Source organism: Silurus aristotelis (genome assembly GCF_946808225.1).
Source record: "Silurus aristotelis genome assembly, chromosome: 8".
Classification (NCBI taxonomy): domain Eukaryota; kingdom Metazoa; phylum Chordata; class Actinopteri; order Siluriformes; family Siluridae; genus Silurus; species Silurus aristotelis.
In genome coordinates, this window is record NC_139581.1 from 16,663,117 (window position 1) to 16,674,666 (window position 11,550).

General features: G+C 36.4%; 2 protein-coding genes and 1 long non-coding RNA gene across 4 annotated transcripts; 2 read left to right on the forward strand and 1 right to left on the reverse strand.

The window, feature by feature from the left end:
- The first annotated feature begins 619 nt into the window (after window positions 1-619).
- Window positions 620-3,761, forward strand: rflnb (refilin B). Its single transcript, XM_083549267.1, has 3 exons — window positions 620-1,510; window positions 2,180-2,274; window positions 2,376-3,761. Exons 1-3 carry the CDS (start codon window positions 1,286-1,288, stop codon window positions 2,692-2,694), a joined length of 639 nt encoding a protein of 212 aa, XP_083405393.1. The 5' UTR covers window positions 620-1,285; the 3' UTR covers window positions 2,695-3,761.
- LOC310730360 lies at window positions 2,430-4,605 on the reverse strand. The gene is made up of 2 exons (XR_014534824.1): window positions 4,134-4,605; window positions 2,430-4,066 (listed from the first exon to the last, which is right to left on the reverse strand). It is a non-coding gene; the product is annotated as an uncharacterized lncRNA (long non-coding RNA).
- Window positions 4,606-5,018: 413 nt separating this feature from the next.
- exo5 (exonuclease 5) lies at window positions 5,019-10,367 on the forward strand. 2 transcript variants are annotated; one of them, XM_083547629.1, is made up of 8 exons: window positions 5,019-5,288; window positions 5,780-5,864; window positions 6,435-6,685; window positions 6,788-6,892; window positions 6,998-7,170; window positions 7,880-8,639; window positions 8,904-10,002; window positions 10,078-10,367. In XM_083547629.1, the coding sequence occupies exons 1-6, from the start codon at window positions 5,213-5,215 to the stop codon at window positions 8,333-8,335; spliced, it is 1,146 nt and encodes a 381-aa protein (XP_083403755.1). In that variant the 5' UTR covers window positions 5,019-5,212; the 3' UTR covers window positions 8,336-8,639; window positions 8,904-10,002; window positions 10,078-10,367. The 2 variants fall into 2 exon arrangements, with proteins under 2 accessions (XP_083403755.1, XP_083403756.1); XM_083547630.1 differs by lacking the exon at window positions 10,078-10,367 and having other exon boundaries at window positions 5,033-5,288; window positions 8,102-8,639; window positions 8,904-8,962.
- The last annotated feature ends 1,183 nt before the right edge of the window (window positions 10,368-11,550 follow it).

Genomic DNA, 11,550 nt, shown 5'->3' on the forward strand with positions numbered 1-11,550 from the left:
CAGATGCCACACTTCGAAACCAAGAGGAAATCTTTCCAGAGGACTGGAGTTTATTGGTGAAGAGAAACCAAATCTCAAACAGGATGTTCATCAAGTCTTATTGGGGTACGGTATACTGTCTATGAATTTTAAGTATTTCAAAGAAATACCCTGTCGGTTTTACATCATCATCTGCCTCCACCGCATCTTTACCCTGAGTTCAACAAATAGCAAGTTGTACTGTTCTGAGCAAAGAATCAAAACTCATGTAATGCAAATCTAAGAGCATTTGTGAGGGACAGTCAAAAAACTGGTTAAACAAATAACTATAGAACAAATTGAAACTTGTCCCTGTTACACTGAGTACAGTTCTTCTGACATGAGTACATGTTTTACTGCAGCTGAAGATCTTAAATATCAAACTGCCCAGCACTGGAATGTTTCTCGTTACTGTCACTTCCCTGATGTTTTGTGATTTATGCGTGAGCAGACTGAAGCTGACACAGTTCTGTGTTTGTGTGTCTACACCATGTACAATCTTAGTACAAAAGGTGCTTGATGGTATAGCCTTTTTTTCTATTAGGATGGAATTATCACTTAGAAAAATGCATGAAATGTGCCTTTAAAGCTGTGTTTTATTCGAGTTACTATTCAGTTTTTCCTCCCACACACAGTATGGGGCAAATGGTCTGGTAATCTCAGGTCTGAAGAGTATTTTTATTGTTCACACCCTGAGTTTGAGCTGCGTTATGAGATTCGAAATCTAGTCTTGAAAGGATATGATTTGAAAATTGTTGGAATGAATTAATCTATTTGACACTATATACTCGGAGGGGGTGTGATTGTATAGAAAGGGGGCGGGGATTGCACGGGGGCAGGGCTTGTGTTGCACTAAGCCGGGCAGTTTTTTTTTCTGAACCTCTGCCGTTCGGAGGCAGTTATAAAAGCGTTTCCGTTTCTCCTGAGCGTAAAACAATGAGCGTCTTTATAGGAGGACACGTTTAAACCCTCGGCAAAATCGGGACTAATGTATATTGTACGATTTGGGATGTAATTGATTGCAAGGCTGCAAATAAACGCAGGGGTGAGGCATATTTATGAATAACGTTGAACCTGTGATCATGTGCTGATCAGGTAATAAGGACCTCTGCACCCTTTTTCATGTAAGGAGATCTTCGGCAAGCAAATAAACAAGTAGTTAGAGATACAGTGGATTATAGGAACCGTAAAGGGAAGTAAGAGCAGTGAGACTGACTACTGAAAGCTGCAGAATTGAAGCCACTGATACTGTACTCAGGACCTGGCAATGGTCGGGAGACTTAATTTGCGCAATGTGTGTGATGATGACCTGCTGGAGATGAATCTGAAAGCTGAGAGACTGCTGGACAGTCCAGACTCTGGTCTGCCTCCAAGCCCCAGTGTGAGCCCGAGCCCGTGGCTGAGTGGGGACAGGAGTGGGGACAGGAGTGGGGACAGGAGCACTGCAAGCTCCGTGTGTGAGGACGAGAGCAGAGCTGTGACTCCTGCTACGGTGAGTTTCATACACTCTTTCTGTAGATGATGCTTTGATTTGAAATGAAACAACATACAAATATGCAGGAAATTGGATCTAACTGTTGATGATTGAGACTCACAACCTTCCTCCTGGTGGCACTGAGCCATTACATATATACATTATTAATAATCTATTAATAATCTCACTATAATATAATCTCTTATTTTAAAATGTAATCCTGCTATTAATACACTTTAGGGTTTTTAAAGAACTTTTTTAAAACATTACTGTATTATGTTTTGTTCACTCCAACAAATTGGACTTATATTTTGGACCAGTATTTTTTTTTTTACCTGGAATCCTTAGTGGTAAATAATATCGCCTGAATACCGCAGATTTAAGACAGAGGAACTGCTTCTGTAATCGTTTTATGAAACTCGAACCGAACATGTATGACCTTAAAGTACACCTGGAGAAAAGTTGCAAGAAATCCCTATACAAATAAAATGATCAAGCTCCAAGACTGTGAATTGAAATTGTAATTTTTTTCAGATTATAGTTTTTGATTGCATGTGATATTTTACTAAATACTTTTCTTTCAAAACATGACACCGGTGTATCTCTAAATATCTACACTTTTATTATACTTTTATTATTGTATAAAAAATAAAAATAAAAAACATTCCTGCTATTCCTTTCTTACAGGGTTCTCTTAAGATCATTAGAGGTGTCTCACAATTGCACCCATTTTCCTACGGTGAGGGAATTGAGCTCGATCCTCTGCCTCCAAAAGAGTTAAGGTGATGCTCATTTCTGCAGACTGGGACATTTTGTACATTTTTTCTTTTCGATTGTGTGATCAGAAATTCAGGCAGTAAACTCATGCATCTTATCTTTTCAGATACACATCGTCGGTGCGCTATGATTCAGATCGCCACTATATCCAAGATGTGTCTTTAGAGCCCACAGGTTTGGGCCTGGAGCTGTGCAGCCAGACAATTATAGCTGTTTCAGAGAGCACATGGAGACGATATAAAACCCAGTTGGTGTTCGAGCCTCGTCAGAGGGTGCAGCGCTATCGGACCACCACCATTGTGTACCCTAAACATGCCAGGACCCTGTACACAACACAGCTCAGCTATGATGGACGCAAGCTGGCCAAGCGCTTCCTGTCTAGTGTGGAATTAGAGGTGTCTGAATGTAAAGCCAAACAATCTTAAAGGAAGAGGGACCTTTTGGAAAAAGGCTAAAAACATATGTCCATCCTTATTCTCTAAAGACCATGTACATCATTGAGGGTTTTTAGAACCGAATGAGTGAAATTGCCAAACTATGTACGCTAATGGTTTCCTTAGTGGTTGGTTTTTAGAAGGATGAAGTATCATCCATCTGGAGAATAAGATAGGTTTGAATGTTACTGCTATACAAATGTATATTACATATTCTAAGTAACATTTGCTTCTCTGTCGGTTTTTACATTCTGCCCAGTGATGTTGATCCATCACATTTTAAAGTTTTATTGTAATATAGTAGTAGAGAAAAGCTCATAAAAAACACAAGTGTTGTAAACAGGAAACAGATACAGGAAGATAATGTAAGTGGTGAAACAGGAAAGGTCTGATAGAGAGTAAAATTCATTACAGCCTTTGTAAAATGTTCAGGATGTTGCTTATTGGGTTGACGTCATACTTGGTTGCTTCAGTGGTGTCTAAATTCAATATTATGTGCCTCAGTAATCTGTGGTTTGTAAATTGTTCTTTTGATATAGTGGGATAGTGAGATAGTGTAAGATGTTGCACAGTCATGAGGGTGAGAACAGGCATATGAGTGCCTGAAACACAAGATTGAATAAGATGTTCGAGGTTTTCTATGTCTACTACTGTAAGCTTACATTTAGGCTTTACTTTTTTACATTTCACATCACTTCTTCTTGATTTCACATTCATTTAGGTGTTTCTTTTTACAAACATTTCACATCAAAAATATGCTTGTTGTTTGTAGTTCTTTTAAAGGACACAGCTGCAGTCAGAATGAGGAAAGTTACGGTTTGTTCTAAGAGGAACGGAAGTGTTTAGAATGTTTGTGCAAACGTGAATTGCAGAACTAGCAGCACAGTATCATTGTTTATTTGCAACAACTTTACCTGTTTTACAGCGCTTTCAGATTAGTCATGCAAAGATCTAGAAATCATTGTTGCAGTATATTTATTTAAAGCTTTTTAAAGGTTTCAAATGTACACAACACAAGTACTTCAACTGTGCTACATTAAAGTTAAACATTGATTTAATCTTGGACTGGCATGTTTTTATTTTTTAAAGTTCTTGCTTAAAAATTACATTTAATAAATAAACAGTTTATATATTTAATATTATATTGATTTTGAGATGTTTGCTTCATACCAAATCTTGATTTAAATTACATTATAGCCAGCAAGGCTAGCACTTTTCAAATAAAGTAAGCTTTCTATTTAAAAAAAAACAAAAAACATTTCCCCTGGGCTCGCTCGCTCTATCTATCTATCTATCTATCTATCTATCTATCTATCTATCTATCTATCTATCTATCTATCTATCTATCTATCTATCTATCTATCTATCTATCTATCTATCTATCTATCTATCTATCTATCTATCTATCTATCTATCTATCTATCTATCACAGCCATACGATCATAAACTTTTTGTGGCTTTTGTCGCCTCCTACAGGTTAGGATAAAATGACACCTTGTTGAAATATTCGATTGCAAATACTCATGTAAATTTGCATCTGCTTATATAAGTAACATCCACAGTTTAAGCTGCGCATTTTAAAATGTAAGTAGTATTTTTTGGAAAAAATACAGACGGTGAGGACGTGGTAGATAGGTTATATTTTATTCTGTTTTGCTAAATACTATAAACTAAAACTATAAACTTTCAGGTTTCATCATTTAGAAATTATGCTTTTTGTATGACGTCATGGAGTCTAGTAACAATTTGTATGCAAATCTTTGTAGATTAAGTTAAAAAAAAGATAAAATATGTAATATCCTCACGTGAATATCAATTGAGACCGTACCATTACAGATACACAGTGATCTCCAGATGAAGAGAAACCTAAAGCTTTTCTCTATCTAATAAAGCTATATAAAATATAGAATTTTATTTTAGTACTTTGTATATATGTATATATGACACTAATACAGATGCTTATTAATAAAATGACGCATACATTTACACATCTGCAGAAATATCTAGTTTTAGGTTAATTTCCAAAAAAAAAGGTAATGTGGGATATATCTAAATTAATCTTCTCATGGTAACGAGCATGATTTAGGCCACTAAAATATCCCAACAATAGGGTTTAAACTGTATCTGGTTGCATTATTGGTTTACTATTTTGGTTACACATGTAAAAAAACCAACAACAAAAAAGTAATACAACTAATAAAGTTAATAGAAAAATAAATGTTTCATTAACACAATTAGCGCAATCAAATTGCTATAAAACAGAAAAAGAACAAAACATTATTATTCAGATGTACTGTGTGAACACACTGTAAGCCACATGGGCGTGTTCTTCATTCTGTGGGCGTGTGGAAGACTATGTCTGGGCAAGAACCTCGAAAATAAGCCGAAATAGGTGGAAGAGATGTTGCCGCGAATACATTTAAAGATTGTACTATAGGACATTTTATGGACATGAATGGAGTAATATCTCACTGGGTGAATTTCCACTGATGCCGGCGTGAATGAGATCATGGAGCATGAAGAGGACTGGGGCAGCATCAGCGACTCTGATCTCCTGGATATTCAGTCAGAGCATTTCTGCACGGGTAGATTATAGCTGTTTATACGGAATTGAAGAGAATTGTACATCGTGTTAAAGCCTTAATCTGCGTGCATATGTGCACAATTCTCATTAAAGTATGAACCTGTCACTTTTTTCTGTATATTAAATGTATCGGTTTGCTTATTCGCAGCAAGTTAACAAATCTACATACAGTATTATGTTGAATATTCTGCTGCGCCATTAAAAAACAATTGTAATGCATTCGTAAACGTTAGATGGCGCTGGTGTACAAATTTGTAGGCGCGATCAAACGACTAATCGCATGATTGATGTAATAAAATCTTGAAAAAAAAAAACCTGAATGTAAAACTCGCATCTTTTTTTTTTTTTTTATTTATTTTTTTAACTTACATGGTTTTAAACAGCTTCCAACACAAAACTTAATTAATACATCAATCTTAAACAATACATCAATCTTGTTACTGCAGTTGCTTGCATTAATTCATTAGTATCATTATTTTTGTAAAATTTCAGAAGTATTTTCTCAGCCATCCTGCTCGAGTGCCACTGGAGACACACATAATAACAGTCCCAGTGCTCTCACAGCATCACTGCACACGTAAGTCACCATTCTTTACTATTTTGCATAAATCAATATACACAGAAAACCATCATGACTCTGATCTATTGTTATATATGCCCTCGGAAATATATAGACAGATACTTTAAGGATCTGTAAATATTGCATAGGGTGTTTGGGCACTGAAGCTCATACCAAGGATCTATTCTTGCACTGGAGAGCGGTGGGCATATCACCATAGACCATCATCTCAAAGAAATGTTTTCTGCATCTTGTAAAATTTATGCCATGAATTTAGACTCTTCTGAGTGCAAAAGGACGCCCAGTATTCCTATAGTGTTCCTAATAAAATATTCGGTCAGGGTAGATTTAAAACATTTAGAAACCTTACTACACCTTTAACAAATCTGCTCCTGACGATGAGGCCATTAACAAACCTAATGTGGTTGTTGTGAGAAAAGATAACAGTAAGTAGCAGTGCAGTGAATTCTAAGGATCTAACACAATCTTTCTTCATTCACAGCAGTTTTACATTTGAGGAATGGCTCTGCAATACCCTAATGTAAATTGCTTGATAAATATTGAATGTGTCTCTGTCCTGAAATTCAGCATGGTGGAGAAGTTCGAACAGAGTCCTGTTAAAAGAAATGAGGAGACGGGTGTGAAGAGGAAGAGAGATGCTGACGACGACCGTATCCCTCCTTTGCGTTTTGGGAAGCGTTACCTCGGTGTCAGTCTGCTGTCTGAGCAGACCTGGTGTGAGAAGAAAGTAGTATATGGCATCCTAAAACCCCAAATCAGGAAAAGAGAAAAGCAAAGAATTGAGGTGCAGACTGGTACTAGCATTCATCTAGCAAGAGGTGGGAAAAAAGCATAGCACTTTTTTTTATAATATATTATTATGAAAAGTGTTTTATACCTTAGTAGTATATGTTTCATACTGTATATTTGTGTTCACCAAGAGTTGGAGGTCCATGACATTGTACCGATTTCAATTCAATCTCATGAGGATGCTGTGTCTATTAATCTGATCAACATGTTAAGCATGATTCCATGTTTTGAGATGGGTAAGTAAAAAAAAAAAAAAAAAAAAAGATGTAAAGTTCAACATAGAATGTTAAGTTAGATTTTTTATCCTGTATGCCCAAACACCTGTTTTTGTGGGGTATTAGGGCTGTGTGTGCGTGAGTTTCCAGTGTTTGGTATAGTAGAAGGAGTGTATCTCAAGGGTGTCATTGATGAGCTGAGTTATAACCAGAAGGGGGAGCTGGTGTTGAAGGAGCTGAAGACTCGCAGGCAAAACTCTCTGCCTGGTGCTTCCCAGGCTCACAGCCATCATTTTCAGGTGTGTGAAATATTTTCTCTCCCACAAGCTTTCTTTCTTAGATCGACCTGCCATGCTATAAATAACCCCAAGAGCATTATAGTCCGCCTTCAAGGAAATCAGCAAAATTATTGTATACATTTTTTATGATCATGATAGAATAATAATTGCCATTTGATCAGTTCACAAATTTGTGTAATTAGCATTCCTGTGTTTTACATGAAATCATATTAATGGTTTAAATATTAATATTATGTAAAATAATAAATAATGAGACCAAACCTGAACATTAGCCAAGCCCACCAGCAGCTTGTTTGTTGAGTTAAGAGGACTACACACAAAGAAAAGCACCAGTTATAATGTTAAATCTAGTGGTAGTTTTTTTTTATCCATTTAGAATGTTTGTGGGTTGGTGGTTCAAGGGGTGTTATGAAGAAATTGGTTTATTGTTTCTGACAGGAGAAAACAAATGTATTTTCAAATTGATAAAGAAAAGATTGCAAAGCCTGCATTTCTTAGTTATTATCCTAATAAAAAACAGAACCCATTTGAGAAAAACCCCATGGTCTTGATCTAAAGAAGGAACTCCACATCCACAAAGTCAATAGCTACAAATGACATGGAAAATGAGCTGATTTGATGAAAACACTGAAATGGACTACTATCTTTTTTGCAATTGCCTGTGTTTGAACACTTGTGTTTGACTATCTTTACTGTGCATGTATGTTAGGTGGGCTTGTACAAGCTTCTGTTTGATGCACTGGTAAGGGGGGAAGTGAAGAAAGAGCAGATTCTGGAGCATCTGAAACTAAGAGTCTCACTGGCTCTTGGAACTGAGGTCATAGCTCGCGCTGCAAAATGTGGGATCAATATTACCACGTTTGGTGAACTGCTTGATGCCTTCTTTCTCACAATGTCCTGTTCTGATCTGCCATGTGTCGACGTGCTTCAGCTGGAGTACTGTCACCAGGCCTCTACCAGCATCATTGACAATGTGTTGGTGCCGTTTGACGAGTCCCAGCTGAGGGCAGAGCTACAACAAAACCTGGAATACTGGAGAGGACAGAGAGAGCCAAAGGGGGTGGATATAGAAGAGGCTTGGAAATGTACATGGTGCACCTTTGTGGAGATCTGTGACTGGAAGAAAAACAGATCTCAGGTCCCTGAGAGTTTTCACATGAACTAACAAAGTTATTAAGCAACGTCCATGACCAATTATCATAACAATGTCTTTTATATATTTATGATTTTGAATTGTTGTGTTTTTAGTAAGCATAAGATGTTAATCCTATTTACTGGAATTTTTAAAAAAAGTATTGAATGTAGATACAAACATAATGTAGCATTTATTTATTTATTTTACAATGATTGTTTAAAACATAGTGATAAGAGAATTAATCTATTAAACTGTCTGAGGGTCTTTTTAATCAATTTTAATTATGTATGTTTAATTTAATCTTGATATGAGTAATCATGACAAATAAAGTCAAGTCAAGTTTATTTGTATAGCGCTTTTCACAACAGACATTGTCTCAAAGCAGCTTTACAGAAAACAACAGTGAAGGTGAATGGTGTGCGTTTGTCCCTGATGAGCAGCCGTGGCGACAGTGGCAAGGAAAAACTCCCTTAGATGATATGAGGAAGAAACCTTGAGAGGAACCAGACTCAAAGGGGAACCCATCCTCATATGGGTGACATCAAAAGTTTGGTCATAAATCTTTCAACAGGTCATAAATCTTTCAACACAAAGACAGTCTTATAACAAACACCCAGAACATTTACCTTTTAATTAAAGTGGTTGCTTCAGAATTCATCTGCTCTGGTAATGTTTCATTCATCAACATCTGCCAATATCAAGGGACAATGCATTTTGTGAAGACCTTCCAAACTGTACTAAATACAGTAGATATTAATTAAGTTCTCACAATCCTGTTAAATTTGCAGGTTTCTGTGGTGTGAAATATAAAACCAAAATAAATTGTCAAATATTTCCACCTTTTGTAGCACGCAACAACATTCAAATCAAATTTTCGGGAAAATAATACAATGAAAAAGCTAAAAAGTTGGTTACATAAATGTGCACCACTTCAGTAATTTTGTTACACATTTTGCTTGCAATACAGCACTGTTCGGTTTTGAGTCTACAAACTGAGCACATCTTGATTATATTCTGCTTGTTTTATTGAATCAGGTCTGTTAAATTGCAGGAGGATTTCATGTGCACAGCCCCCTAACATAGTCACTGGTTATGGATAGTTTTTTTTTATCAGAGCTCTGACTGGTCCATGCCAAAATCATCTTTTAAAGCAATTTCTTTGTAGACTTGGATTTCATTTTATTATTACCATGCTGCGGGATGAACAACTTCTTTATAATCATCTAGATTTTGTGCCAAAATGGATTGGTATTTGGAGCCTGACTAGCTACACAGTCCCTGATGCTGCCACCATCATAGGCTGGGAGTTTACTAAATCGAAAAGAAGAACACTGCTCTATATTTTACTTTTGCTATAGACCTTAAAGCTCCACAGCAATACTGATTAACAGTGTACCTCAGTGCCACTAGTTGTGGTCGTTGTGATCACCATCACTGCACCACACAACATAGTTTATCTATAATAAATGGATATTCGGTGCAACCCAGATGAGGATGGGTTCCCTCTGGAGGATGGGTTCCCTCTGGAGACTGGTTCCTCTCAAGGTTTCTACCTTATGCCATCTTATGGAGTTATTCCTTGCCACCGGCTCGCTCATCACGGACAAACTTACACTTGTAAAGAACATTTTAATAAATATTTTTTACCACATTATCTGTGTAAAGCTGCTTTGAGACAATGTTCATTGTTAAAAGTCGTAACGGTCGTAACACGATGTGGTCGTAGGCTATATTTACAGAACTGTGAAATGATGCCGGTTGTGGTCGTAAAGTCGTAAATGGTCGTAAGTTGCATAGGTCGTATGTCGACGACAACCTGTATTGTATATAATTGTTGCGCAGTGTGGTTGTTGTTGCTGGGAGGGGTCTTTTTGTTGTTATTGTTGTTGTCTTGTAATTAAATATGAACCCTTTTATTATGCTTGAGAAAAAGACTGGAAATAAGCAGCACTCTCAGCACTGTGTGTGTGTGTGTGTGTGTGTGTGTGTGAGACTGCCTCTGACAGTACATAAGCCCCTTGAGTTTCAATTTGCTGTGCATGGACTTGACCTTTATTTATTTTTTTAAAAAAGGTAACAAATTAAGTAATCCCCCGTTTATCGCGGTGGTCACGTTCCAAATCCAAAACTATTCTAATTCATACCACCATGACCCACTTCAGGGAGCTTCTGAGGATGAATGATAGAAATTGCAGCTGCATTGAACAATGCTTTGTTTGTCCTGCAATTGTTTGATTTTTTTTTTTTAGTTATGTCCCATGTGATAGTCCATTTAATCTTTCAACAGACGACCTGAAACAGATGACCTGTGAATTTGTGGTAAAACCTCAAATTAAAATAAGTACTAATAAAAAAGTAATTAAAATAAATACTGCACCTGCATCTTTGTTTGTATATTTTTACTTTGTCTTCATTTCAAAAGTAGCTGTATTCACTTATATCCTTTTAAAACCTGGTTTTGTTGACCAGTGCTACAAAATTGAAATTTCTTTTGCATACACACCTAAGGTTATAGAGTTAGAGTATTATAGAGAAAGTATAACAGTACAAATGTTCATCTAAAATGTTTAAACATTAAATAAAATGTTTAAAAATGTGTGCCTGCATTATTGCTTTTAAAGTTGAGGGACTTGCGACCAGTGAACTCTGGAACAATACATTTTTATCCTAATTTATCTGCAACTTAAAAGGTATCCATATAGAGTACATGTAATAAAGCAGCTTTGTTCAATGCCCTGGTTTAGTGTACATCCAAACTTTGCGATCTTCAACTCTTAATTCAGTTCAGTTAAGTTTTATTTGTATAGCACTTTGCAGAAATAAATAAACTTTTCCAGTTTAAGTGGTCCTGTGCCTACAGCAGTCTCAGATTCCTGTTCTTGTCAGACAGGATTGGAAGTTGATGGGATGTATGCTGTTTTAGCTTATCCACCTAATCAATTTTGTGTTATGTATTCTGAGATGCTTTTCTGATCATTACTGTTAACGAATGAGTATTTTTAGCTACTGCAAACTTCCTGTCCACTATAAGCAGTCTGGACATTCTCCTCTAACCTTTAAGATGGTGTCCAGTGTCATTGGATGTTTTTCTCAGTTTTGTTCACACCATCCTAAAGGTGTAAAATTTTACAGACAGCTTCTAAAATACTTAAAACAGACTGTCTGGAACAACCAACCATGCCACAGTCAAAACAACTGAAATAAAATTTCTCCATATTATTATGTTTGATGTAAACATTAACATT

Excerpts from the sequence above, each read along its gene's own strand:
- rflnb (XM_083549267.1), top strand. The coding sequence starts at position 1,286 with ATGGTCGGGAGACTTAATTTGCGCAATGTGTGTGATGATGACCTGCTG. Across the intron at positions 1,511-2,179 it reads GAGCTGTGACTCCTGCTACG|GGTTCTCTTAAGATCATTAG; the intron begins GTGAGTTTCATA and ends CCTTTCTTACAG. Across the intron at positions 2,275-2,375 it reads CTGCCTCCAAAAGAGTTAAG|ATACACATCGTCGGTGCGCT; the intron begins GTGATGCTCATT and ends TTATCTTTTCAG.
- exo5 (XM_083547629.1), top strand. The coding sequence starts at position 5,213 with ATGGAGCATGAAGAGGACTGGGGCAGCATCAGCGACTCTGATCTCCTG. Across the intron at positions 5,289-5,779 it reads GTCAGAGCATTTCTGCACGG|AAGTATTTTCTCAGCCATCC; the intron begins GTAGATTATAGC and ends GTAAAATTTCAG. Across the intron at positions 5,865-6,434 it reads CTCACAGCATCACTGCACAC|CATGGTGGAGAAGTTCGAAC; the intron begins GTAAGTCACCAT and ends CCTGAAATTCAG.